Source organism: Halichoerus grypus, chromosome 5 (genome assembly GCF_964656455.1).
Source record: "Halichoerus grypus chromosome 5, mHalGry1.hap1.1, whole genome shotgun sequence".
Lineage (NCBI taxonomy): Eukaryota > Metazoa > Chordata > Mammalia > Carnivora > Phocidae > Halichoerus > Halichoerus grypus.
Window position 1 is genome coordinate 150,107,181 of NC_135716.1, and position 26,626 is coordinate 150,133,806.

Genomic DNA, 26,626 nt, shown 5'->3' on the forward strand with positions numbered 1-26,626 from the left:
CCATCTCTACTGCCTCTGTCCTGGTCCAGACCCTCCTCACCCCCACCCCACCCCCCTGCCTCCATCTCTCCCCTGGACCCCTGCAGTAGTCTCCTGGCTGATCTGTCTGCTTCTACTCTTGCTTCCTTATTTTTAGCACAGCAGTGACCTTTTAAAATTATAAATCAGACCGTCTCATTTTCCTGCTTAAAATTCTTCAGCAGCTTCCCATTCACTTAGAAAATCCAGACTCCCTTCAGGTGACCCAGAATAAGGCTCCATGTGATCTCCCTCTTGCCTGTTCCTCCACACCAGCCCTCTTTCTGACCCTCTCTCCCACCCAAGGACCCTTCCCCCCACCCTTCCTTCTTCCTAGGTCCACCCGGTCCACTCTCCTCAGGGAGGCCTGCCCATATCCCCTATCTGAAGCAGCACCCCCATCACCCTCTCCCACATATCCTGGGCATTTTCCATCCTACACTAGTATAATCACAATTATATATTCATGTGGGTTTTTATTGCTTTGTTATCTGTCTCCACTTCTAGACTTAAGAACCATTGTCTTGGTTGGTTTTTTGTTTTGTTTTGTTATTTATTTATTTATTTATTTATTTATTTATTTATTTATTTACCACAGTATACCTGAGACTTTCAGGGAGCTTGAACATAGCGGATGATCAACAAATATATATTGAGTGGACAAATGATAGCTACAACCATAGATACATCAAATTTTTTTATTGCCTACAAAATAGGCATTTGGCATTCAAAGCCTTCACTGACCTGTCTGCAACCTACCCGTGCAGCCCCAACTTTCACTCTACCCTGAGGTGGCCTGGGTCCATGAGCCCTTCTCTGTCTCATTTATGGCCCAGGGTCATGTGTCCCCGCCGAACTCCGTGCTTCCACCGATGCCATCTCTCTTCCTCCCCATCGCTATTCGTCCTTGACCTTCAAATCTTTGTTGTACATCCACTTCCATGAAGCCTTTCACAATTCCCCCAGTAGGACCTCCTACATGTCCACAGAGTTTAGTGTTTGCATGTATGATCACAGTCCAAAGAGGAGAAACCATATGCATAGTCGTAAAAGACACTCAGATTCACATGCTACCTCCATCACTTTCAAGCCACGGGACTCCAGGTCATTTATGCAAATTTTCCTTCTTACAGTTTCCTCTTCTGCAGAGTATGTGTAGGATTGTCCTTTGCCCTTGCAGGGTTGTGGTGGGGATTGGCGAGAGTAACTACACTATTCGGTGCTCGGGATAAGGAGTTGCTTTTGTGAAGGTAATAATGTAGCCTGTCCGGTGACATAGTTGTGACATGCTAGTTTCCTCCTCTAGACTGTCAACTGTACTTGTCTGATTTCTCTGTCTCTAATCCTAATCCCTCTCACCGTGCCTCCCGGTATACAGATGGGAGGAGCCCAGTGAATGAATGAATGAATGAACGAACGAGTGAGTAAATGAATGAATGAATGACTGAGTGAGAGTGAACTGCATGTGCCCAACCCTCCCTACCTGTTGAAGGATCCCAGGAAGTACTAGGGCTCCTGACACCCGGCCTTTTGTTCAAACAGCTCTGAGCAGAAGTGGCCAAATCAGTCTGGGTTTCACCCCATCCCGGCTAAGCTCCCCTGCTTCTCTGATTCGGGGGTCCTGATCCCACCTGCTGTCTCTTCCTGCCCTCTGCGAGAAACAGATCAGTGAGCCCCATAAGAATATGTGGAAGATGACATTTCCAGCTTACAGGCCATTTGGAGATGGTTGTTGGCAGTGCAAAGTTGGGAGCTCTCACCGCGGTGCTCCTCTCTCCGTTCAGCAACATATTGGAAAGGGTTCCAGCCAGTTATTGCCTTCTCCTTGCCTGCACCCTAAGTCCTTGTCCAAAGACAGCTGGTTTCCATTGAAAATGTTTCCCTTGCCCATGTCGTTTCTCGACTCACACAGGCCCCTGTAGCCTGGGGCGAGGCCCCCCCCAGGTTTGAGAAATCCCTGACATGATCGGAGAGGGAAAAAGGGTGTCCCAGACAACTCCCACCTTTAAAACACCGTCTTTTAAGCAGAGCTGGTCTAAAACAATCAGCACCCGAGCGGGGCGGGGGTGGGGGTGGGGGGGGTGGAGGGGTGGGGACATTTTACTAGAGCAGCCTGACTCCTCCTTGCAGAGCTGGAGTATTGCTGACAAGGATTTCTTCGAGGGTGGCTTCGAGTCTGGCTGTCGCTGCAGGCCGGGGAGGACGGGCTCAGGCTCCCCCGGTCCCCGACTCCTGCACTTATCTCTCAGCACCCACACACCACGTCAGCACGAGCCCGGGAGGCAGGCGTTATTATTCACATTTCACAGGTGCGGGACCAGGCTCCGAGACGGAGTGGCCTCCGCGAGACTGTGCTGGTGCTCGCCTGCTGCCTCACACACGTCCCCCCGACGGGGCCTTTAAAACAGTAGCTCTTCTCTCGTGCCTTCCGTGGGTCCGAATTTGGGGAGGGCCCTGCCGAGCGGTCCTGGCTCGGAGCCTTTGATGCCGTGGCTGGATCGGGAAGAGCAGCGAGGCTGGCGGGAGTCTCTCTTTCCTCGCGTCTCCACATAGTGTTGGGGCTTCCCCCTGCAGCCCCTCCGCGGGCTCGTCTGCGCTTCCTCCCGGCATGGCGGCCTCAGGGCAGCCAGGCTGCGTGCGTGGAGGTGCAGGACCCCAGCTGGAGTATTCTAGCAAGCGAGGGGCAAGTGACAACTCCTTCGCTGACCTCGCCTCGCAAGTCCCACAGTGTCACTCCGACCACCTTCTGCTATTCTTGTAGTTACAAGTGAGTCACAAGCCCACCCAGATTTTTTTTTTTTTAAAGATTTTATTTATTTGACAGAGAGACACAGCGAGAGAGGGAACACAAGCAGGGAGAGTAGGAGAGGGAAAGCAGGCTTCCCGCGGAGCAGGGAACCCGATGCAGGGCTCGATCCCAGGACCCTGGGATCATGACCTGAGCCGAAGGCAGACGCTTAACGACTGAGCCACCCAGGCGCCCCAAGCCCACCCAGATTTCATGAGAGGAGATACGGACCACACCTCTCCGTAGAAGGACGGTCAAGGTCATGTCATAGAATAACATGGGAGACATTGTTGCAGACATTTTTGGCACTTCCGGCGTGCAGTACACAAAATGTGGCCGGGCCGGGATTTGGATTCAATACATCTGATTCCAAAACTTCGGCTATGCCTTTTTAGCCAGTCCGCAGGGACCTGTCCTTTTCCCTGAAGCCCGTCGCTCTTACTGTCGGCACGCACAGGGGCGATGCGGTCCCCCTAAGCCAACTGGAGCCTGGCTGGGTGAAAGCAGCAGACCAGGGCCTGCTGGTCAGAGAGGCCATGCCCAAGGCCAGCCTGTGAACTTCTTAAAGAGGAGGACGGAGAAGGTCGGTCACATCCGGGAGAAGAAAGCAGGTGGCAGCCCCAGAGCATGGGGAGCCTGCAGCGCATCTCACTGTCATAAACAATTTGTCTGGTGTTTTTCCTTCTCCCACAAGGCTCTGGCCTGGGATGACTCAGCCCTTGACAGAAAAGGTGCCTTCGCACTGAGAAACATTCACTGGTCTGGAGTCAGACATTCCTGAATCCGAGTCCTGGTTCTACCACCGCCTGTTAGGCAGCCTGGGATACGTTCCTTAACCTCCCCGGGCGAAAGGGAGATTAAAATGCCTTCCTTCCTGGATTGTTTGAAATGTATATGTAAGCAAAGTACCGGTGCCATGCCAGGAACATAGTAGGTTCTCCATTAAATGCTCGTTTTCCTGTCCTGGGCCATGTCCAACCCCAGCTTGAGGGCTGTCTTGAAGACAGTGGTGAAAACTCCTTTGACCATTCTGCAAACTCGAGTCCAGCTCTGTGACCCTGGAAGGAGCGGTGGCTGAGACCTCTCCCGTGATGTGATGATGAAATTGAGGTGTCCGGGGACAGAGAAGTCAACCCTGTAAGGCACGCGGAGGGAGGAAGCATGGCCTGGAAAGATGAGAGGGTGTGGGCGAAGGCCTGGAAGCAACAGAAGTTCGGTTGCTGGAGCGTGAAGGCCAAGGGCGGTGCAAAGGCGGAGGCCACAAGCACAAAACTAAGAAAATAAGCAGGGGCCCAGCGGTGAAGGACCTTGTAAATCAAGTTCCAAAACTTGAACTTTGAAGGCAACTGGGAGCCACTTGGGAGTTTTCCTCTGTTGGATGCAGCGGTTAGCTCTGCATTCTATAGCATCCCCTCCGACTACATTGTAGGAGATGGAGTCGAGGCAAGAAAACCTGTGTCAGGGAGGCCCATTAGGACAGGATGACAGTAATCCAGGGGAAAGATGATGCTGGCCTTTTCTAGGGGGACAGCAGGGGCCTGGAGAGAGGTGGACAAACTCAAGAATGAGGAGGTTCCATGACAGTGACAGTTTGGATGTTCATTGCTGAGGGATATGAGAGAAGAGATAAGTGCTTTAAATGAAGTCAACTTAGAAGTCATGGAAGTGTGGGGCCAGAGCACCGATCACAGCCCTGGGGAGAGGAGTATCATGGAAGGCTCTGCTAAAGGGGTATCACCTAACTGGAGAATTGATGAGCAAAAATTAGCCAAGGGAGGTGGGGAGGTACTTCAGGCAGAGGAAATAGCTCATGTGAAGGCTCAGAGATGTCAGCTATAATGCACAGAGCAGGTACTCTGTGTTGTTGAATAGATGATTGGTCTGCCGGTTCGTACTAAAGTGCTAATGGTTGATAGAGAACTGGCCCTTTCTCCTTCCCTGAGGAGTTTGTACTTTAACAGGTCATGAATCCTTACCCTAAGGATTCATGATCGGTAGATTTCAACGTGGAACACGGACACTGTTTAGGGTGAGAGGGTTTTACCTTTGCCCCCTCCCCCACCCAAGGTTACCAAAGTAGATGACTGATCCTTAAGGGTCAAAGAGACCCTGGTCTACACACAACAAAGGGTCTCTTGCCCTTGGGTCTTGCTTATCTGCCTCCACCCTGAGCTACCTGAAGCCAGATCGTGGAAGCCCAGTGATTCCCCAAGGGACGCAGTATATTCTAGAAGCTATGAACATAGCTTTGAGGTAAGAATACCTAGATCCATATCCTGGTTCCTCTCCTTCCTAGTCCTTTGACCCTGGGAAAATTATTTAGCTTCTCTGTACCTTTTCCTCATCTGTAAGATGAGGAAAATAATAGTATCTAAAATTTTGGGAAAAAAAGGACAGGACCCACAAAAAGTTTAGAAGGGTGAGTGGTGTCACCGTCTCTGTTACTGCTGTCATTATTACTAGTCCTCTTTTCGCTCTGTCCCCGTCTCCTTCCAAAGTTGCTCCTTGACGCACATGCTTGCAGATATGAAGCTGGGAAGGAACGTGGCGAGAACGTTTTTGGATTATTATCGGCTGAACCCCCTGGTTGAGAAAGTGGCAATTCCCATGCCGAGGCTGCGGTAAGTGACAGGGCAGAACTGTATGGCGGGTGTCCTACTTAACTGGCTTTGTGTTCAGGGGCAGCTTCCCTTGGCTTCTCTCTGGCCCTCAGTTTCACGTCTGTGGTGGGAGAAAGATAATCCCTGGCCTGCCCCCCAGCATATGGGGCAGAAGAGCTCAACAGCATGTTTTCTGCCTATAAAGTATCGTCACAGCATCAGACAGTGTGGGGGTGACACATTTCTGGGTTTCCCATAGGAGTCCACGGGGATGGGAGGTGCTGAGGGACTGAGTGCCCTCCAAGTTAGTCTGGGTGTCTCCATACGCTACTTCATCTGGTGGCTCATCCTCTAGGATTCCTACTTCATCTAGGCTCATAAGGTCTCTGATCCCTCCATTTTCTCATCTGTCAAGTGGGGACAATGGCACTCACCTAGAAAGTTATTATGAGATGCGTGTTAAAGCACCCTGCACATTTTTAGGCCTACACGTATCCCCTTAAGGCGTGAGAGCCCCCTTCCCTCAAGACGTGAAGGTTCAGGGCTGGGGAGGACACAACCCTAAGAAATTTCACATCAGGTCTTCTGCTGGAGTCAGCTTTTCGGGCCACTGAAGAGAGAAGGTCAGGGGATGAGTATCCTTTCAGAGGGCGAGACCACAGACCAAAGTACTGGGCATTCCCATGACCCCTGGAAGTAAGCCCGGTGAGCATTTGGACAGTGATACCCAATGGTATCTGGAATGTGCTGGCCCTGCCCTACATCTTGGCCTCATTTCCTACTCTCTAGTGATCCAGCCTCCGTAAAGGACATAATGATGTCCAACTTCCTTCTTCTGCCAGACCATTCTTCCCACTGACCTTGCCCATGACCTTGCCCATGTGCTTTGCTGCCTCAGGGCCTTTGCACTAATGCACCTTCCTCCATACCCTGTAATTAACAAAAACACTATTAATCACTGTTATTTATTGAGCGAAGTACTTTTTGTACATGATCTTATTTATTCCTCATCGATATTATACTTCCCATATTACAAATGAGGTAAAGGAAGCTCAGGAATGTGAAGAGAATTGCCTGTCAAAGAGATTTTGGCAGAGGTAGGATTTGATCCTAGGATTGTTTTATTCCAAAGCTAGACTGAAATCCAGCTAAGCTCCACCTTAAGCAGGAATCCTTTCTCACTATCAGTGTGGGTTCAAATTCTGTCTCAGGCTCATGCTAACTGTGGGATCTTGGGCAAGTTTCGTGGCCTCTTGAAACCTTTCTCTACCTACCTATAAAGTGGGTGTAATAACTAAAATCTCTAGAGATTTTAAAGATTGGATACAAGCTTGGTATAGTGCCTGGCAGTCAGTAGGGGCTCAATAATGTTTCCATCTCCTTTGGTTTCTGGGTTGCAATCCCAGATTTCCAACCAGCTCATTGTGGCCTGGGGCAAGTCCCTGGACTTCTCTGGTTAGGCTGGATGATCTCTCAGGGCCACGTTCCACCATGCTGTGAGGCCCACGTCTCCACAGAGTCTACAAAACAATGTATTCTGACTCATACTCTGTCTCAGATTGTTCACCAATCATGTGGGGTCTTTGTGCCCACCCCCCCATTCCCGGTGGATTAAAAACACCTTCAAGGAGGACCATGTCTGTTTCTTCTCTGTGCTCCCCAAGTGCCTAGACTGTACTGAGCATGCATACGTGTCTTCCTTCCTTTCTTCCTCCCTCCCTCCCTCCTTCCTTCCTTCCTTCCTTCCTTCCTTCCTTCCTTCCTTCCTTCCTTCCTCCACTTAGGAAAACCAGCACTTTAAGCCAGTCCCCTGGGGCGAGGGAGGTGCTCGTGCTTAGTGAGTAGGGCATGACCCTGCCTTTGAAGAGCTCACCTCTAGAGGAAAGTGCTCAGTTCATTCTTAGAAGTCATTCTTGATTGGTTAAAGTTCTTAAAAATTTAAAGCTCTATAATGCTCAAAAGAATTCTTAGAATCTCATTTACAAGTTAATTTGGGGATTGTCTCTCTCAGGTCCTCTGTCAACCTGAATAAAATGATCTTGATCCTTTAGACTTTTTCCTGGCTGTTGCACTATCAGTGAAATGGTGCCGACACTCAGGGAGACCAGCAATGGCGCAGGCCCCTCTTCCCGACACAGATGAGGAAGTCGAGGCCCAGGGAGCACACAGCACTGGCCAAAGCCAGGACTAGAGCCCAAGCCCCACAATCCCCAGCCTGCTTTTCTCCGCATGAGTTAGCAGAGTTCCTCCAGATGGACAGGAGGCGGGAACCTGAAACCAGGTGGGAGGCTGCAGGCAGCTCTCAGGGCCCCCAGTGCAACTGTTCATGGGGCTTCATTGCTCTAAACTTTGGAGCCTCTTTAGAAAAGAGCTGGAGAGCTCCTTCCTCAAAGTGCACGGCCTTGAGGACTTGAGGTAAATGCACCCACCCTTAAATTAAGAAAAACCAAACAAACTCCCTCTCCATGCCCACACCTCTGTCTCAGCCAACTATGAGTATCACTTAGCTCTCAGTTGTCAGCAACTCTTGAAAAATGAATTCCCAGGAGGACGCAAGGCTCTGATTTAGGACTTGAATACATCCCCTTTGTTTGTATTATTTTCCACCCAAGCATCAAATAACATAAGTGAAAGAGTAGTTCTGGTTTTAAAGGAAAATTACATGTTTTGGCTCAAAATTAATCTTTGTTTTCTCTCATCTTTGTGGATAATTATAATCTGTCAGTTTCCACTCAGGTGCTGGTGGGAGCTTGTTGCGGGCCAGGCTGCCCTTCAGAGAGGGTCCCTGGGGAGGGCCAGGAGGGCCAGCAATGTGGGCCCAAGAGCATAGGTTCAGGGATGTGGCGTTCGTGACCAAAGCCAAGACCCCACACTTACCTGGATCAAAATGACATAGCCACAGGGCTAAAGTTCAAAAGGTCCCATCAAGGTAGATGAAAATTAGGAAAAATGAACAGGCGAGGTGAGCCTCTGTGGGAAGATAGAGCATGAGCATGGAAGGTGGGCTGGTCTCTGAGTGTGAAGTGGGCTCAGGCTCAGCGACAGGCTGGGAGGGCGGGCTCCATGGTAGGGTTGTGATGTGTGTGTTGGAGGATGGGAATGATCATCTACTCAACACACTGGAGCCCACCATATGCGAGGCCATGCACTGGGTGCTGGGGGACATAGAGAGCCCCTGCCCATCAGGAGCCCAGGACACCGAGGAGAAAGGCATGTACACATGCAAAGATGACAAACAATACCAAACAACGTATGAAAGTGCTCAGCTACATATCAGATTATACTCTCTCTCAAAAACCTTCCATGGCTCCCCATTACCTTCAGGGTAATGTTCCAGTTCCTCTTCCTGGTATTCAAAGCTCTGGCCTACATCTTGAACTTCATTTCCCAGCACACCCCTTCCCCTGTGAGCACCCTCTCCACCCCATCTGCTTTCTACCACTTTAGTCCTTATGCTTCAGACTAAACAAGTCAACTATTTTCATGCCTCTATGTCTTTGTTCATCCTTTTTTTCTCTTCCTAGAATGTTCTCCTATTTTGTCTCTAGATGGTGAATTCCTACATACTTTTCAAAGCTGGGTCTAAACATCACACCTCTCTGCTTCACTATCTCTGTTCTCCACCTGAGATAGAGCTACTTCCTCTCTGCCGGATTCCTAACTGCATTTTGCACACACCTGTAGCATTGTATGTCCCATGTTGTCATGGCATCTTTGCACATCTGGCTTCTCCACTAGACAGGTTGCCCCTTAAGGAGCTATCTTGGGTCACTCCTGGATCTTTAGTGCACAATGCTCAGCCTAGCAGGGAGTATATCCTAAAAAAGTCCCAAATGTATGAATGTATGAATTATGGAATGGTAGAAATGAAGAAGCCCCTAAGAATTCTTGACTTCAACCCTTTCACGTTTTAGAAAAGAAAAGTGAGACCCAACCAGAAATTCCCCTCCTACACCACCCGGCCAGCATTTGGCAGCCAGCAGGAGTATCCCAAGAAGGCTTCAGGGAGGAAGTGGCATTTGAACTTGGTTTTAAAGGACATGTAGAACTTGGATGAAACAGAAAAAGGAGAGAAGGTATTCCATGTTGGGGGTAGGGTGGAAGGCAGGAAGCAGGGCCTGAAAAGACAGTCCGAGGCAATGACAAGACCAGGATGTCTAGAGCAATGGAGACAGTAAGGTCAAGACCAAAAGTTCATTTCTATTCATCAATCGCTCCTCAAGCACCTACGCCAGGCCTGAGCTTTGCTTGGGAATTACAGAGAAAAATCAGATGTGTTACACTCACATTCTCGTGAGAAAAACAGACAAAGAACTACCTAGAAAATGGTTTGCTGAGGGCAAGGTACAAAGTACTGTGGAGATCTTGAGAAGGGAGAAGCTTATTTTCTGGGAAGTCTGCTTCCCAAGTGAGCCTGGAGAGGTGGGGGAAGGCATTATGGGAAGAGGAACACAGGCCCCAGATGTATGGGATATTTGCCTTCCAGTGCCTTCTCTCTCTTTGCTCCCGTCTTGGTTACAGAGGCTCTTTGCCAATCAGTCTACACATTCACATGCCCCCCTGGCCACTGCACACCTTCTGCCATGCCCCCATCTACCTAGGACTGCCCCCCCCCCTTGCTTGTACCTGAACTTGCCCCTCTAGGGGAAGTACGCCTTCCTTTACCCCCATGAAAACATAGCCATCTGATTTCCCATGCTCCCTTTGGGTGTTAAGAACCCACCCCTCGACATATGAATAGCACCCTGTTATTTGCAAAGCTCACCCCCAACCCCCACTTACCAGAGCTGACGAGGCAGGAAGGACATAGGCTCTTGTGTGCTCTAGGCTGTCTGTGGGTACCGAGGTCTAGATGTATTTCACCCATGCTAGACAGCCTTGCCATGTTAGCCAGGTCCCTCAGCGACGGTGACATTTCGGGCAGTGAGGCCTATTGGTGGGGGAGATAGGTTAGGGCAAGGCGTCCCTTTTGTGTGCCGCCACCTGTTACATTTTTACCTTATTCATGACTCATCAACGATGAAGGAAAATGGGTACTCCAAGGTCAGAGCATGATGGGCTATAAGAAGTTGCTTCTTCAGTCCTAATTCAAAAAGCACAAGAGAGATTCCATATTTACGGTGTTTGCCACTTTCTGTCGTGCTTTGTAATTCTTCATTATTTTGTGTAGTCATTTTGTGCAACTGTCTCCTCTACTAAACTGTAAGCAGCCTGAGGACAGCATCAATGTCTGACTCATCTTTGTCATGTCCAGAGACCATGGGACCCTCTAGCACCACGCCTTTGTAAGTTACAGCAGGAAAGGGAAGACATTAAGTGCATTTACTCATATTATTTCATTTAACCTCACAACACCCCTGTAAGATTAGGATATTTTATCCCCATTTTACAAATAAAGCCCAGAAAAGTTAAATAACTTTCCCAAGATCACACCCCTCATACATAGGCAACCTGGGAATTCAGGTGAGTTCCTTCTGGCTCTAAAGCCTACTCTTTCCACTGCAAATGAATCTTAGTCAATCACATGAATGAATGGCACATCAACTTACCAGTCAACAACATAACAAACAAGGCCCTGTATGAGGGAAAATGCAAAAATGGATAAAACTTGGTCCCTGTCCACAAGGAGCTCATAGTCTAGTGTGTGAGCCAAACAGACAGAGGGCAATTACCGAAGGGTAGTGTTAAGGGCATGGCATTGGGTGCTGGGTGCTGTGACTCAGAGATGAGCCAGACATACCTCTGCCTTCCAAGATCACCCAAGCTCGTGGCGGAGACAGACCCACTATGAAATGCCATACTTAGGCTATTCTGAGGAATATAAGGGCAACTCTGGCGCCCATGATGGTTATGAAGAGGATGGGGTCCCAGGCTCACCCAGGATATAGATCTTCTATGTGTCCACCCCCTTCCCATTGTGAATTGGAGAGGATGGGTTAGAATCAAGGTGGACACATGGAAGAGTTGGAGCTGTAGTCTGTCAGGTTTTCTCCAGAACCAGAATGATACAGAGTATCCATCCAACCATCTAGCAGTCATTCATTGAGCCATGATGCCTGCTTTGAACCAGGCCCTGGGCTGGGTTCCTGGGACACAGAGAAAAGGAAGACAAGGCCACTGCTCCTGGGCTGTCGTAGTCCAGTGGGGGAGAGAGACATGCACAGAAATGATTTCAATCCGGTATGTATATGTGCTGTCTTTCTTCTCTCTTTCTGTTATCTCCCCTTTACAGGAAAGAAAAGCCCCCTCCCTACAAGCACCCACTCCTGCGGGGCCCAGCCAGGAACCACCCCAACGGCAAAGGGGACAAGAAGAGCTCCGTGAACCACAAAGACCCTTCAAACTCTTTTTAAGGACATGGAGTCCAGGAGGTCTTGTGGAGGCAGGAGCATGCATTTTCTGCTGGGGCATGAAATTAATCACCCTTCTCTAGTTTCCAAGATAAAGGGTGTGGGATAATGAATAAGCTAGTGAAAGGGAAGGAAAAATGAGAAACCTCACTGTCAATTTTCCCTTTTACCAATGGAAAATCAATGGTGGGACTTCAGCTTAAGGCTCAGGATCAAAATAGGAGGTTCAAACCAAGTGAGTACAGATGCTATTTTCCCCAGCACAGAGATCCTCACAGCAAGAGGAAAAGCTACACGTCCCTTTTGAGAGGTTTGGCACATCTCAGGTCAGTGCTTCTGAAACCCTGTTACCTTTTAAAGTTGTATACCTACCACAGGTGGTTACCTTCTAGACTAGGTGATGGTTGTTCACAGTTTTAGAAATGCCCCGTCCATACTTGCTGATCCAAAACACCATCAATGACACCTACAACCCAAAGACAAATGTGCTATTGGGAACAATAGGACAGAATTTTTGAAATCACAGTGGTCCGAGGCATGCTGTCACAGTGTCTCTGGGCTGCATGCATTCCCCAGTGACCTGGGTAGTTGAATTGAAACTGTAGCTCCAAAGACAAAAAGTATTGGTCACTCATTCCAAGAGGTCCGTCATGGTTCAGATCTCCAGATCCTGGTGCCAGGGACCAAACCTGGCCCCTGAAGAGGTGGGTATGGATACTCTGCAATGGGGGAAGGATGACTGCCAGGTGAGGGAGATGCAGAAGACAGGAGAATGCCTCCCCCCGCTCCAGGCAGGGGGCTGATAAAATAAAACAGCCACAGTAGCAATTCCCAAGTTGGGGGGGGGCTAAATATTGTGCATTTTTCTAAAGAGTAAAGTGCCTTTGTATGATGAATGGGTCCAGAGGAGTCTGCTCCCTTCCCTTCTGTGAAGCAGGCAGGCTGAGTCACCATGACAGCCTGCTAATTAAAATGACCTCCTGGAAATGAGGATTCGGAGATCGGGAGAGGAAGGAAGGCTCAGGGGAGATAGGGCCTTTAGCACAAAGCTCCAGTTAAGCATTCTTTTGCGTTGGGATGGGGGATTTTTGAAGTTTGTTGCAAAAACTGAGAGCAAAGCTTATTCTCCCTTTGCTTATTGGTTTTCAGAAATGATAACAAAGAACCATATGTTAGTTGGCTACAAATGTTGTGTGGTATATATAGCTTCTCCTCGGGGTTCTTTTTGCCCAGAGGAACACAAATAAAGTGGTTTATGCATCTCTTCTGTTCCTCTGAACATTCTTGGCACCCTTCCCTTTAGGTCTTCCACTCCCACAGGAACCAACCAGCCAACCCAAATTTGGTTTGACTCGCACTTTGCTGTCAGGGACTCTGTCATCAGGGATAAGGAAGAACAGTCAAGACTTGACTTTCCGGCAGTTCCTGTGTCAGAGTCCCGGGGAGCTGAGCTGAGCTGAGTGCAACGCGAGCCAAGAGCATGGCAGGTCTTTCAGAAACGGTAGCATCTCTTGAGACAGCATGAACAGAGGTGGACTGCATAAATCAGGCACGGTGACAGTCCAGGTCTATTTTCCCTGATCAGACCGTCTCCATAATGTTGGGACCATATTTAGGCCCCACTTTGTAAAAACTGCATTGATTGATTGGATCACAGCCTCAGAAGCCCCAGGTATGCGAGCGGTTTGAAACCAAGAACCTGGAGCCAGGCGCCTCTGACTTCTAACTCTGCATTCAGACCCTGGTTCTGTCTTTTAATATCTGTGTGATCTTGGGCAAGTTATTTAACCTGTCTGAATCTTAGTTCCCTCCCCTGCAAGGTGGTGATCGTGATACCTGCCTCATTATAGTTGTTATGTAGGTCTGGGAAATGTCAGCAAGGGTGCTCAGGAAAGGTGAGCTGTGTTATTTGAGATGTGACCAACATGGTGAGGTGTCGGCAAATCATTTCCCATTGGAAATGGATGAGGAGATGAGCTGGTTATCCCTGTGATGAAAAATAAGAGGGAGTAGGGGTAGGAAAGTGAGATCACAATCTCTAAAAAAGTGGGAAGAACATCTTGGACTTTTTTTTTGTCCAAAAGAAGCAAACCTGTTCTGTGTTGCCAAAGGTAAGAACCAAATCCAATGATGCAGTTTCAATAAGATGGATTTCAGCTCAAAAAATGAGGAAAACTTTCTAGTGAATAGAGTTGCCAGCCATTGGATGGGCTTCCTGGGGAGACAGTGAACTCCCCATCACCAGATGTATGCAAATATTCATAATGAACATCTGTCATGGGGGAAATGGAAGGGGTTCCTTCTCTGGGGGATGCTGGATGCTCTGTGGCATCACCTCCTGGTCTATAACTCTGGAGAGGAATGGCATGAGGCAGGTGGTTACATTCCTGATGTCAAAGAATGGAATTTACAGTATAAAAAGTATCATTTAATGCTAAACAAATGACATTAAATGTCTCTGAATTACAGCATATGGACCCTGCTAACATTTAGAATTCCTTAAGAAGGAAAAATGCTAGCTATAAGGCAGACTGTAGGGTGTGTTGGCAATAGGACCACCTGCTTCTTTCCATTGGCGGAGCAGAGAGGAAAGGGCTACCCAAGAGACCAGGGGTTGCCAGTGGACCTCCCTGGGACCTTGGCCTACTCAGCAACTCCCTAGCTTTCTTGGGCCAGGTTCTACCTGTGGTCTCCAGTTAGAGAGGAAGGTTTTCGGCAAGGAGATGGAAGACAGCAGCAATCTGGCAGTGAACCAGCCAGAAGCTACTAGCCCACCCAGCCCCAGGAGGGGGCGCTCCAGCCTCTTTTCCTACGTGCCCACCTTCATCTCTGCATAGAGCCCCAAGTGGGTAGACTGGGCTACCAACCCAGTGTTCTGAGGAAAGTGAGATAACTCTGCCAAAAGGAAGAGTGGAGAGGGGAGAGACATGCTGGGCTCCTACCTGGCTCTCACACGTATCTCCATAAACAGTGCCACTTTTCTCTCCACTAGTCCAGAAGCTCAGAGACAAGACTAGGGGTCTATTTACCCTCAAAAGCTATGGTAGGCAAGCCAGAGGTCACCCAGATTCTTTGTGCAGAAGCCCATAGCAGAGGGGTGCCTGGGTGGCTCAGTCGGTTGAGCATCTGACTCTTGATTTTGGCTCAGGTCATGATCTCAGGATTGTGAGATGGAGCCCCACATCGGGTTCTGTGCTGGGCGTGGAGCCTGCTTAAGTTTCTCTCTCTCCTTCTCCCTCTGCAACCCCCCCCCCCCCCGCAACACACACCCAAAAATAGAAGCCCACAGCAGAGGCTGAGTCACCTGCTTCTGATGACAGTCCCTGCAGCAGCAGGGGACCTTTAGCTGGGAGCTTTCCCTGTGGTTCAATGACATACCTGAGACCTACCTAAGAGCATCCTGGCTCATTTTCCTAAGTAGTAAGAGCAGCGCCAACCATGAAGTCTGGAGTGATTAACATTTGTTTGGCCTCAATTCATTCATCTGCCAAGTACTCACTGGGCATTTGCTGTGTGCCAGGCATCATGCTAGATGCCTTTGCATCCACTGCCTTATTTGATATCCCCAATAGTCCTTGAGGTATCATTTTCTATTTTGCTAAATAGAGACTCCTAAAAGTAAAATCCTTTGTTTGCATTCATCTGGCTAGTGAGAATCTGGATTCAAACCCAGCTCCCTTTCCATTCCTCTAAGCTGGGCACTCTCCATTGGTCTCTAGAGAAAATCAGGTCAAAACAGGAGAACAGGTGTAAGCAGAATAACATGTGACCAATGGGATCACTTAGAGGTGGTGGGGAATGGGGAGAGAGGCAGGGGACACAGAAGTTTCCAGGGTGGGTTTGTGAGTAAGGATTTCAGGACTTTTTAGCACCTGTAGCTGAAACCCTGTCTTCTTCCCATCTCTCGCTCCCATAAACCTGTATGAGCTCCTGCTGAGCACTCCAACAGGGTGGGGTTTGGGCAAGTGGTCCATTTATCACAACACGCAGAGGCTTCTATATCTCCCAGGGCTCCTGGAAACTCAGCAAGGTAGTCATTGCAAGACCCATCCTGGCACCCTCTGGGTTACTGACCCCATGCAAATAATCTAGTTCAGGTGCTGTTCGCACTCCCTCCTTCTGGAGTGTGTGAGCTGAGCCTACAATGTCTCCCTATTGTTGTTCAGAATTCTTCCTCTGAGTCTTGTCTCCTGAGCATTTGGAGGGCGCCAAGAGTAGAGATCCTTTCCCTCACAGCTCAGCTCAGCCAGAGGGGCACCAGGGCAGACAGAATAGGGGAGACATTATAACGTAATAAGAACAGCCTGGGTTTAAAAACTCAGACAAACTGAAATGTGGATCCCAGCTCTTCTATCAACTCGCTGTATGGCTTTGGGCAAAAAATTTAACCTCTTTAAGCCTTGGGATTCTCATCTGTAAAATGGGAATGAAAACCTACCTTCCATAGTTATTGTGAGGATTAATAGAATAAAATCTACGTACAACAGAGTGCCTGTAGTTAATACTGTATTGTGCACCCAGACGTTTGTTAAGATGGTAGATCTCATGTTAAGTTCTTATAGCAACAACAACAAAAACAAAAAATAGCAAAGAGACACAAGGAAGCGTTTGGAGGTGATGGAGATGTCTATTATCTTGATTGTGGATTGTTCCGCAGGTGCTTGCATATGTACAAACTCATCAAATCGTGTAAGTTAAATATGTGCAGTTTTTGTGTATCAATTACACCTCAATGAAAGCTGTCTAAAAAATATAATAATATCTACAAAATAAGTGGCAGAGGGTAGAACTCTTTCCGCAAGTCACCCTCACCCCTGTTCACTTCTTACTTGCTTGCTAGGGTTGAAAATCCCTTTTCTTGGAGCCAAAATTCTGTTTATGCTCAGATGAAGTACAGACAGGAGTACAAAGTCTTCCTGAGTAGAGGACAGGGGTGAGAGAAGTCCAGAAAAGCGACAGTCACACGGAGGGATCAATGTCAGACCAGGGACCCAGGTCTTATTCATCACTGCGGCTTCAGCATGAACACAGATCGTGCAGCAGAGCCCGTGCTCCCTGAGTGTGGGATGAACAGGTGTTAGGGGTGGGGTAGTGGCAGAGACCTGAGTCGGTGACGGAGAGGAAAGAGGCTTTGTAAGTTGGGGTTCTGCACAGGGGAGAAGATAGTGTTGGACACAACGGTCACCAAGCCTGACTTGAGGCGGAATTGACAAGACTAAAAAGAGAAAGGGGGGCGGGGTTAGGTTCTGCGAGATGTCTTGTTTTATTAAAATAACAAAAGAATTTTAGCAGGATTTCTAAGAGGCTCTTTCCCTGTCATCTGTGATTGGCATGCGCTTTCTCAGGGATGGTCTCCGAAGGTGGCACACGGATGCGCTGTGCGGGCTGCAACCAGACCTCCCAAGCTCTGTCCCGTCAGCTCTCCCCACTCTCACCAGACTCTGGGCTTACCTGCCCATCTTGCAGATCACTGAGATCAGTGCGATCAAGTCTCTTGCCTGTGGTCCACAGCTGGGAAATAACTAGGACAGGACCTAGGCACAAACCCGCCTCTGCCACACCCCACTGCCTTTTGGTTCAACCCCAAACCTCGGGGCTAAGCCTGACCAGTTCAGAAAGCCATCCTTGCAACTCCTCTTATGGCTCCTTGATGTTCGCAATTTGCTTGTCCCCAAAGACCTGGGATCTATTTTTGGCTGGCCTTATGTCAATCTTAAATCCAAATCTGCTGCTCTCCCTGGCATCAGCTGTCTGGGTTAATGTCTTCTTTTTCCACCTGGTCACCCAGGCTGGAAGCCTTGTCGCTGTGTTAACTCCCTTCTTTTTCTTACCCTGCACGGCCAGCCAGTCCCCCAGGCCCACTGCTTCTGCCACAGCAATGTGTCTGCCTGCAAGCAGTGTCATGGAGTGACTTTGGAGTCCCTAGACTCGAGATTCAGTCTCATCTCCACCACAGGCTATTCTGGTCTTGTGAATCATTTAAAGCAGTTTACTTTCCTCATCGTTAAAATGGAGAAATAATACTTCTGGCAGGATTGTTGTGCATCTCCCTCCTCTCCCCTTTCCATGCTCTCCCTCCCATCCACTCCCACCATCATCCAGTCCTACCTGGATGGCTGTAACAGCCCCTCCCTCCCCTCCCTGGCAACTCCCTAGCTCTCTCCCCAGGGGTGCTTACAAGGTCTCTTTAAAACATGACCCCACCTTTATGGCACCTCTTTCAAATCAACTGTCTGCATCAGGAGCCTGGATGTCAACCCACTTTTGTGTCTTTCATACCTCCCTTCTGATCAGTTGCCACATCCTGATGGTTCTGCCTGCTCAGTGTCTCTCAGATCCATCCACCATCTCTACTCTAAGAAGAAAATTCTTCTTATCCTTCAGGACTTAGCTGGGATATCCCAGCTCCCTGGCATCCTCCCCAGTCTCATGAGTTGTAACTGACTGCTTCCTCTTCTTGTGTCCCCCAGCACGTATTTATCTATTCATCAGTTACTTCACTCCTGTGACAGTCATCTCCCCCAATGTGGTTTCATTTCTCTGAGAGCAGAGATTGGGTTTTACTCGTCTCTGTACCCTCCCATGACACCTACTGCAGTTCTGGACACGTCAGAGGCACGGGAAGTGTCGCAGAACACCAGAAAGAATGAATCTTAAATCCATAACACCATCCTGAGCTTATCCTAGTAGCTGATTCCAGACGCATCTTCCCGAAGCCCTGAACTCCCAGAGACGCTCCACTGCTCAGGCTGCGCGGTAAGCCAGGCTGGGACTTGGATTCCCTGCTGGTCTCCTAGGCCCTGCTCTGTGCAGAGACGGAGGAGATAGATTTACTTGATCTCTAGTCCTTTCTTGAAGGCCAAAAAGCTCAAGGCAATTAGGCCATTTTTTTTTTAAGATTTTATTTATTTGACAGAGAGAGACAGAGAGAGAGAGCACAAGCGGGAGAGGGAGAGGGAGAGAAGCAGACTCCCCGTGGAGCAGGGAGCCTGACGCAGGGCTCGATTCTGGAACCCCGGGATCATGACCTGAGCCAAAGGCAGACGCTTAACGACTGAGCCACCCAGGCGCCCAGGCCATTTTTCCTTTGACAGTAAGAACAACTGTTGCTACCCCCGCGGCAGCTCCAACCATGGCCACGAACCTACTACGACCCCAGCACCACCACCAGCGCTGCTGGGGCCACTGCCAATCTCCTGCTCCGAGAGCCGCCGCCGCCCCGCCCTCACCGAGGGCCTCCTGGGGCCCGGGCCCCGCACCGCTTGCTCCGGCTGCCGTGTGGAGTCATCCCCTAAGAAGGAGACAGCAGCCGAGGAGGGAACGGATCGTGGCTGAAGCCGCAGAGCTCAGAAGCCGGGGGGGCCCGGACGACCCCGGACTCCAGGGCTGGCCTTCCTTCCAGGTTCCCTCTACCCCTGACAAGACAATACGTATTTTATTATATAAAATGTGGGTTTATAAAAAGCCTCTGGGAGCTCCCTGCTTCACTTCTGGTCCTGCTATGGCCTCCTTTTGCCTCATTCGTCTGAGCCTGGCTCTAGCACTATCTGCAGCCGGAGGTCCCTGCGCATCCTCCAGGCTGGAGTTTCTTCCTGGGAAACCACGGGGGACAAGCGTCTTCACAGGAGGAGCTGGGGCTACCCTCGGGCTTGTAATAGCAGGAGGGCAGCCTGGGCTGGGGCAGAGGGGGCCCAGCCCCTCTGTTAACACACCCCTGACCCTGTTCCCGCATTTAAAAGTAGATGCTGCTCACCGGCTACAAGTTTTCCTACTAAATATCCCAAAGACTTCCCCCACCACCCCAACCCACTTCCCACCCCCAGGATTCAACTTATAAAGTCAGGAGGATTTAAAGGCCATCGGAAATTGCTCCCAGCTCTGATACTGCCTGGCTGTGCGACATTACATAAATCTCTTGCCCTGTCTTCAGTTATCCCAGAGATTCAACTGGTTTCAGGTTCATACTCTTCGATATGGGGACATAATCCGTAACCAACCTACTCTTGAGTATTTTGAGGATCGGAGAGGATGAATGGGAAAGGTCAGTATTTTGGAAAAATATTTCCCAGTCTTTTCTCCCCTTCATAAAGTTTACTACTTGATCCATGCCTTGCCTTTGACCTGGATCGTCCTGTCATTCATTCATCCAACAAACTATTAAACATCTTATGTTTGCCAGTCACTGCCCATTCCTCTATGCTGCCCTGATTCCTATCTATCCTTCAAGAACCCTCCTCCAGGAAGTCTTCCCTGATCTTCCAGCCCTCGTAGACAACTCTCCCTCTGAGCTTCTAGAGAACAATTGTCTAAAATCTCATTTGGCACTTAGCAATAGCTTCGTATTTCACTTTTTTGTGTGCATCAGCTCTATCTTCCCAGCTCAACTTGGCATTGTTCTTGGGGTCTTACTCATTGCTCAGGTCCCAGGGCCCCACATGAGGCCAGGCAGAGAGGAACCCTCCACTGACAGTTTGCAGTATTGTTTCTGCTGCTTCTGAGAAGGAAGATGAGATGCCTGCTCTGAGCAGAACATTTCTATAAGGCTGCGCCCTCCTTCCCTCCCTCCCTCCAGAAGTTCGTAAGTAAGGGCCGCCCCTGATACTTCCGGGCAAAGTGGAGCAAACCTAGCTTACAGGCCCATAGAGAAAACTATCAGACTTTAAGGCTAAGAGCATCCCTGGGAAAGAAAAGGAAAGGAGAGAGATGGGGAGAGACTGGGAGAGGTGAGAGAGGTAAGTTGATTATGTAGGATTTGAATGTGTGTGTGTGTGTGTGTGTGTGTATACACTAGTATATTTGCACTGTGTGTGTGCCTTTTATGAGTAGCTTTTTCATATTTGGGTGTGAAAAATCATGATTTTTCATAGTTGTGAATGTTTGTATGTGTGCTTTACTGAGTATAAGTGACATATCATTACAGATTCTCAGCACGGTTTTACATCAACTCCTACTCAGAGGTCCTGGGCTAAGTTTCTGTTTGAAATTCTATCTAATCTCTCAACATTTCATTCATATTAATGGATCACCCCCTCTGCCCAGCCTCCCTGGGACTGTGCCCAGCAGGATGTCAAGGCTACCTCTCCTTCCCAATCCCAGTGAAGGCTGATGCAGATCCCAGCCAGGACAGTCCCTGGGGTGGGAAGCTTGCCAAGAGCCCCTTTCCTGACTCCAGCAGTGGGTGAGCTCATGTTTAGGTCTCTTTCCTGTATCTCAGCCTTGGTGTTCCTATTTTTCTCTCTTTCTCCTTTTTCAGTCCAGCCTGGATGAAAGGTAAACACAACAAAACAACCCTGGTGTGGTGTGGTGTTATGAAGGGAGAGGCTGCTCCCTTAACACCCCAGCACCTCTCCAAATTGCTCCCAGAGAGCTGGATGCCGTGGCTCTGGAACGCTCATTTCTGTTCAGTGTTAGAAGCACTTGCAGAGAGCCTGCTCTAAGCCGAGCTGAGTACTGGGTGGTGGTGGAATGGAGGGTGCACCATTGTGAACTAAATACTTCATGGCTCTGGCCCACAGAGCAGCTCCAGGGGGCTGGACGTTTTGACTTTGTGGAGATGCAATACACAGGATGGGGGCTTGCCAACATAAGGCCTTGGTCATCACGCATGCCTGCATTCGTTCTTTAGTAAGTTTAACATTTATTCATTCATTCTTTCGTCCATTCATTCATTCACCCTTAAGCAGGCCAAGTGGTTTGTTAGAAAGAGTGTTAACCCAGAAGCCTGGATTCAAGCCCGAGTTAGCTGCTATCATCTTTCCCCTCTGAGCCTCAATCTTACCTGCAGAATGAAATTAAAGAATGATTGCTCTTCCTGATTCACAGGATTACTTTCGGGAACCTCAGGGGAAATGGCTGTAGTGGGAGAAGGCATGAATAGCCTCTGCATGCACCCATTCTACAAACATACCATACAGGAGGGGAAGAGGGCAAGGGACAGGGACCTCGAAATGATCCATCTGATAGAGCCAGAACTGGAAGGAAAAACATCTAATCCCAGTCCACTAGCATTTACACAACTTTAGAAAAGTCACTCTCTCTCTCTAAGCCTCAGTTTGCCCATCTATAAAATGAGCCTGTTGAAGTAGATGTTCACTGAGGAGTTTTGCCATTTGGGGGTTCTGGGAACTCCCCCCTCCAATCCAACTGACTACCCTGAAAGATGGTCTCATAGTGACCTTGGAAAGCACGTCAGGTTGCTAGACCCTAATGCCATAGACAGAACGTCTACATAGTATATTTTCATGGTTCAGTGGCATGGTGGTGATGCCGGCCCTGCAAAGATTCTCTCTGTCCTCAGACCTGACGCCGACCGAGACACCTCTGGAGAGATGAGGCCGGCGGGCGACACGGCCAACCTCGCGTACAGAAGGTGCGGGGCTGCGGACCTAATTAACATCACCGGGTAATAGACACATGGAGCATGCTGGAGCTGCCAGACAGAAACAATAAAGCAATGCTTTATCTTAAGTCTTGGTTAACAGTGAGTAACAGATAGACTTGTGCATTATTTACTACGCTGCACTGCACAGACCCGCTACGGTTGCCCTAGACCCCATGAGAAGGCGCACCCTGATTTCAAGGGTGTGCTTTAAGGATTGTTTTGCCAAACAGCTAGAGAATTGGGACCCTGACTGGGTGTTGTCATAGACTTGTGTAGAGAGGGGGGCACAAGAGTGTAGACTGTGGTGTCTGATGGATCCAGTTGAGATCAGCTGTGCCACCATGTGACCTTGAGCCCCCTCTATGAACTTTGGTTTCTTCCCTTATAGGATTAATTAATGGCTGGATCACAGGAGGTGTATAAAGAATAAATGGCATGATGTGAACAAAGTCCCTAGCAAATGGAAGTGTCCCTTTGAGGGTAGCTCTTATTATTGGCCACATTCACATTACTCTTAGTCAGTCAAGCAGCCACCCTGGCACACATACTTGGAGGCTACAATCCCTCATTATAAGTGGATGATGAGGTAACCGGGTCTTTCTTCATCAGCAGCAAGTGGTCATTAGTCCACCTCTAACAGTGTCCTCCTCCCCCCTCATTATAATATCATCATTCATTCATCCATTCATTCATTCATTTATAATGCCTGCCATGGTATCTTCGTTTGGGTTCTTCCAAAAGCAGAGACTGGGACAGCAACTGAGAGCAAGTAGTTTATTTGCCAGGTAATACCTGGAAGCAGAAGTAAAGGAAGGGGTGAAAGTGAGACAGAACAGGGAGAAAACCCAGTAAAGCATGTGTTAATAATCTCATTACCACTGAGAGGAAAAGGGGACTCAGTCCCTCTAGGGACTTTCCCAGAAATGGTATAAAATCACTCCCCAGAGTTGGCTCCCCTAAGGACAGGGAGACAGTTGAGGGTTGCCTTCCTGGGTCCTGGGTGTAAATTTCCCTTCTTTCCAGGTTGCTCCTCTGCAAGGCCGATCTGAGGCAACCAAGGTCCCCTTGATCAAAGATGCTGGCACACAGAACTGTGCAGTAGGGCCACACTGAAGTCAGGTGGGCTGAGGAGACGTGGGACAAGCTGCACAAGCCTCTGCTACACATGGGCACAGGAGAGCCAAGTGAGGCACGAGAGTCTTGTCTTTGCTATCTCCTGGCTAGGAAGTTCGGGAGGGACAGTGTCTGAATTAACTCTGCAGCCCAGGAATCTAGCACAGTGCCTGGAAAGAGTTACACACCCAAGTCTGGGTATTTGCTGAGTGGAAAGATGGAAGGATAGAGGGATGGGTGGATGGACATGTGAATGGTGGATCAATTTCCTCCTTTGTAAGAATAATTTCTGCCTATAAATCTGTGGGGTAAATGGAGGTTGTAGGAGGTTGGCGGCAGATGGAGTTTGATATACAAAGGTGCTCAAAATGGGGCAAGGGCAGGTAAGGCAAGGAGTCCTCAGAAGAAATTAATCTAGAGCTGGCTCAAGCAACTGGGGCCAAACAGGTCATCAATGTTAGCCTATTCACAGAGTTGCCCCAATCTGGTACTTCAGCTTGGAATTGACACCACAAATGGAAGCCGGAAGAATACCTGAACTGAAGTCGTGAAGAAAAATAGTCTCAGAGCAGGATCAAAATGGAGAGAGCCCAGGAAGGCCCAGTAGCCTGAAGCTTTGACTCAAAGGACCTCAGATTTAAACACCCCTTAGGCCTTTGTGAAGCCCTTACTAATTGTCCATGTTGGTACTGCATGAAACCTGAATTTCCTGTTAATAACTAGTGATTTGACCAGGAAAAAGGAAAACAAAAACAAAGTGTTTGAGATTTTATATATATTTGTTTTTAGGCATCTATGTTTTTTAATTATAGTTGAAATCTTGAAGTTAAAATGAATTTCTATAATTAACATTTCCTTTTTCATGATATTGTTTACTTAGAAAATTTTGAAATTTGAAAAATAGGAAAAAGCATAAAGAAAATAACTCACCACTACCAAGAGATAAATAACTTTTAATACATTTTAAACAAAATTGAGATAATTTTATATATACAGTTTTAGATATTTTCCCCCACTGAGCTTTCTAGCTGGATTGTGTAACATATAATTTTCATGTACAACTCTCCAGATTTTGAATATTCTTTGAAAACATTCATTTTCACTGATTATGTAATATTCTACATTCAGATAAAACCAAATTTATTAACCTAGTCCCTTCCTGTTGGACATTGGTCATTTCTCATTCTTCTGTTGTTCTAAATTTTGAACAGAACTGTACAAAACACTTCACAGGCAAAATGTCCTTTGAACTTTCCTACAAGCCTGTGAGGTAGGTAAGTAGTATACAGATTCTCTTTTTACAGATTAGGAAACTGCAGGTTCCGAGGAGTTCAGTGATTTGTCAAAGGTCACTGTCTTGGTTCACGTTCCCCAGAAACAGACCCTCAGGACTGGAGATAAGGATGTAGGTGCAAGGGATTTATTTAAAAAGAGATCTCAAGGTAAAAGTAGAGAAACAGGAAAACGAGATGAGGAGGGCAAGACAGCCAGTGAAATGTTTATCAAGCAAGTTGCCACCATGGAGAACCAGAGCTTCATTGTGCTGGGGCGACTCAAGAAGCCAGCGTACTCATGTGTCCGAATTATCCCACACAAGGGATGAGGGAGCTGGGTATTTTCACCAAATTCAGTCTTGGTTGAGGCTGCTCCCAAGGAGCCGCGTCACTTCTCCCTGTCGCTTCTGAGCTGCTGTCGGGGAGGGAGCAAAACAGGCTCTGGGGGTCACGGAAATGCAGGTGCTGCCCGTCACAAGTTAGGCAGTGTTCCCTCCAGCAATGAGGGAAAGGGGTTCGGGGGGGACGCTGAGCCTCTAAGGCCACTCACACAGTTGTAACTATCAGAACTGGGATTTGAATGCAAGCGTGCCTAGTTCCGGATCCCTTACCTTTAATGATTTGGCTTTGCAGAGAAATAAAACCTCCCTGTGACCTTGGGCATGTCACTTCATCTCTCTGAGCTCCAGGACCGGATGGGGATAATGCTATCAGCCATTTCTGACTCAAAGTACACTCATGAGATGACAGCATGGATGTGTCAGCACTTTGATTACCCCCAAGGCCATTGTTGGCTCAGCATTACTGACCCTTCCCATAAGGTGGGTAGGAATCACATCAGGCAGACATTGAGTGCTTTCCTGAGGATGGCTAATGAAAAGAAATTAATAGAAGATGGGCCGGTTCCCTGAGTGCATTAGATGCGTAGTTTTCTAGATTAACTGCATAGTATGCAGTGCACACGTGGCTCATTGAAGTACATTATGAGTCTCTGATGAACAGCGGAGTGTTCCATGGTTCCGGCAAGGGGGAGACAAACACGCAATTGCTCATCTCTATGCACTGACAGTCTCTAGGTCTGGATTCTCCCAGGAGGGAGTTTAATTGCTCCATAAGCTTCAAACTCAAGGGCTCCTCAATGCTAAGCTCCTGACGAGCTGCATTAAAGTAAAAATGACAAAGATGCCAGTTGACATATTTATTAAATATGCGGATCCCAAAGGAGCCAATGTGGGTTGCTCATGCCAGTGAAGTTACGGATGCGAAGTCTAGTATTGCTGCAGTCCTCCCACTTGACTGAAGCTCACACTTAAGGGTAAGATCAGGACAGACTGGAGATTCAAACCCTGGTCTGGCTGACTTCAAGATCCATGTTTATTCTAGAAGACCACCTATGTGTTCATCTGTTGAAGAGGTTTTGTAGCTTTACCAACCACTGGAAAGCAAGTGTGAATGAGTTGCACAGAATCATCCCTACATGACACTACTTATTACCAAGGTTTCTACACCCTGCTCCAGCTTAGTCCAGGCTGGTATAAGCATTTATCTGGACTGTTTTTGATAATATGGAACATGAGTTGATATTTCAAAGATTTGGGTCTATCACACTGGCATGTTTAGTCCTAGGCACTAAGGCTGTAATTCAGGTAGTTTTCACTGATGAATTATGGTGTCAGTGTCTCCAGTGTCTATGACTACTAATGCCAGGAGATCCGAATCCTCCCAGCAACCCTGAGAGGAAGAGGAAGATACTACAGTCCCCATGTTGTAGAGGAGGAGTTGGAGACACAGAGTGACATGACTAGGCTAATAAGTGGTAGAGAGAGGATTCAAACTCACTTCAGTCTGGCTTTAAAGTCCAAGCACTTTGACACCAGCACACCACCTCCAACTGTCTAGATGTTCTTAGCCTCAACATGCAGCTGTAAAAACCCATGAATTGGGCCAATAATTCCAGATCCTCATCTCTAGCCTAACACCATCCCAGAAATTCAGATTCATATAGTGAGGCAATGACCAGTCATCTTAGACCTAGAATTTTTGATTTAAAAAGAGGAATTTTTTATTTCTACTTATTTTTTATCCTTGCCCCAAATTTCCTC

The 26,626-nt window shown here is 48.3% G+C and overlaps 1 protein-coding gene across 7 annotated transcripts in view; it reads left to right on the forward strand.

The window, feature by feature from the left end:
* LOC118544703 (BEN domain-containing protein 5) overlaps positions 1 to 22,236 on the forward strand; it is a 1,415,283-nt gene extending 1,393,047 nt beyond the window's left edge. For 6 of the 7 annotated variants that reach the window (XM_078073180.1, XM_078073174.1, XM_078073177.1 and 3 more), the window contains 2 exons: positions 5,331 to 5,427; positions 11,639 to 13,021. In XM_078073180.1, coding sequence (XP_077929306.1) covers positions 5,331 to 5,427; positions 11,639 to 11,759 — 218 coding nt within the window. In that variant the 3' untranslated portion in view covers positions 11,760 to 13,021. Of the gene's footprint in view, positions 1 to 5,330; positions 5,428 to 11,638; positions 13,022 to 22,053 lie in introns of those variants that run through there. The other variant, XM_078073175.1, reaches the window with a different exon arrangement.
* Positions 22,237 to 26,626: the final 4,390 nt, after the last annotated feature.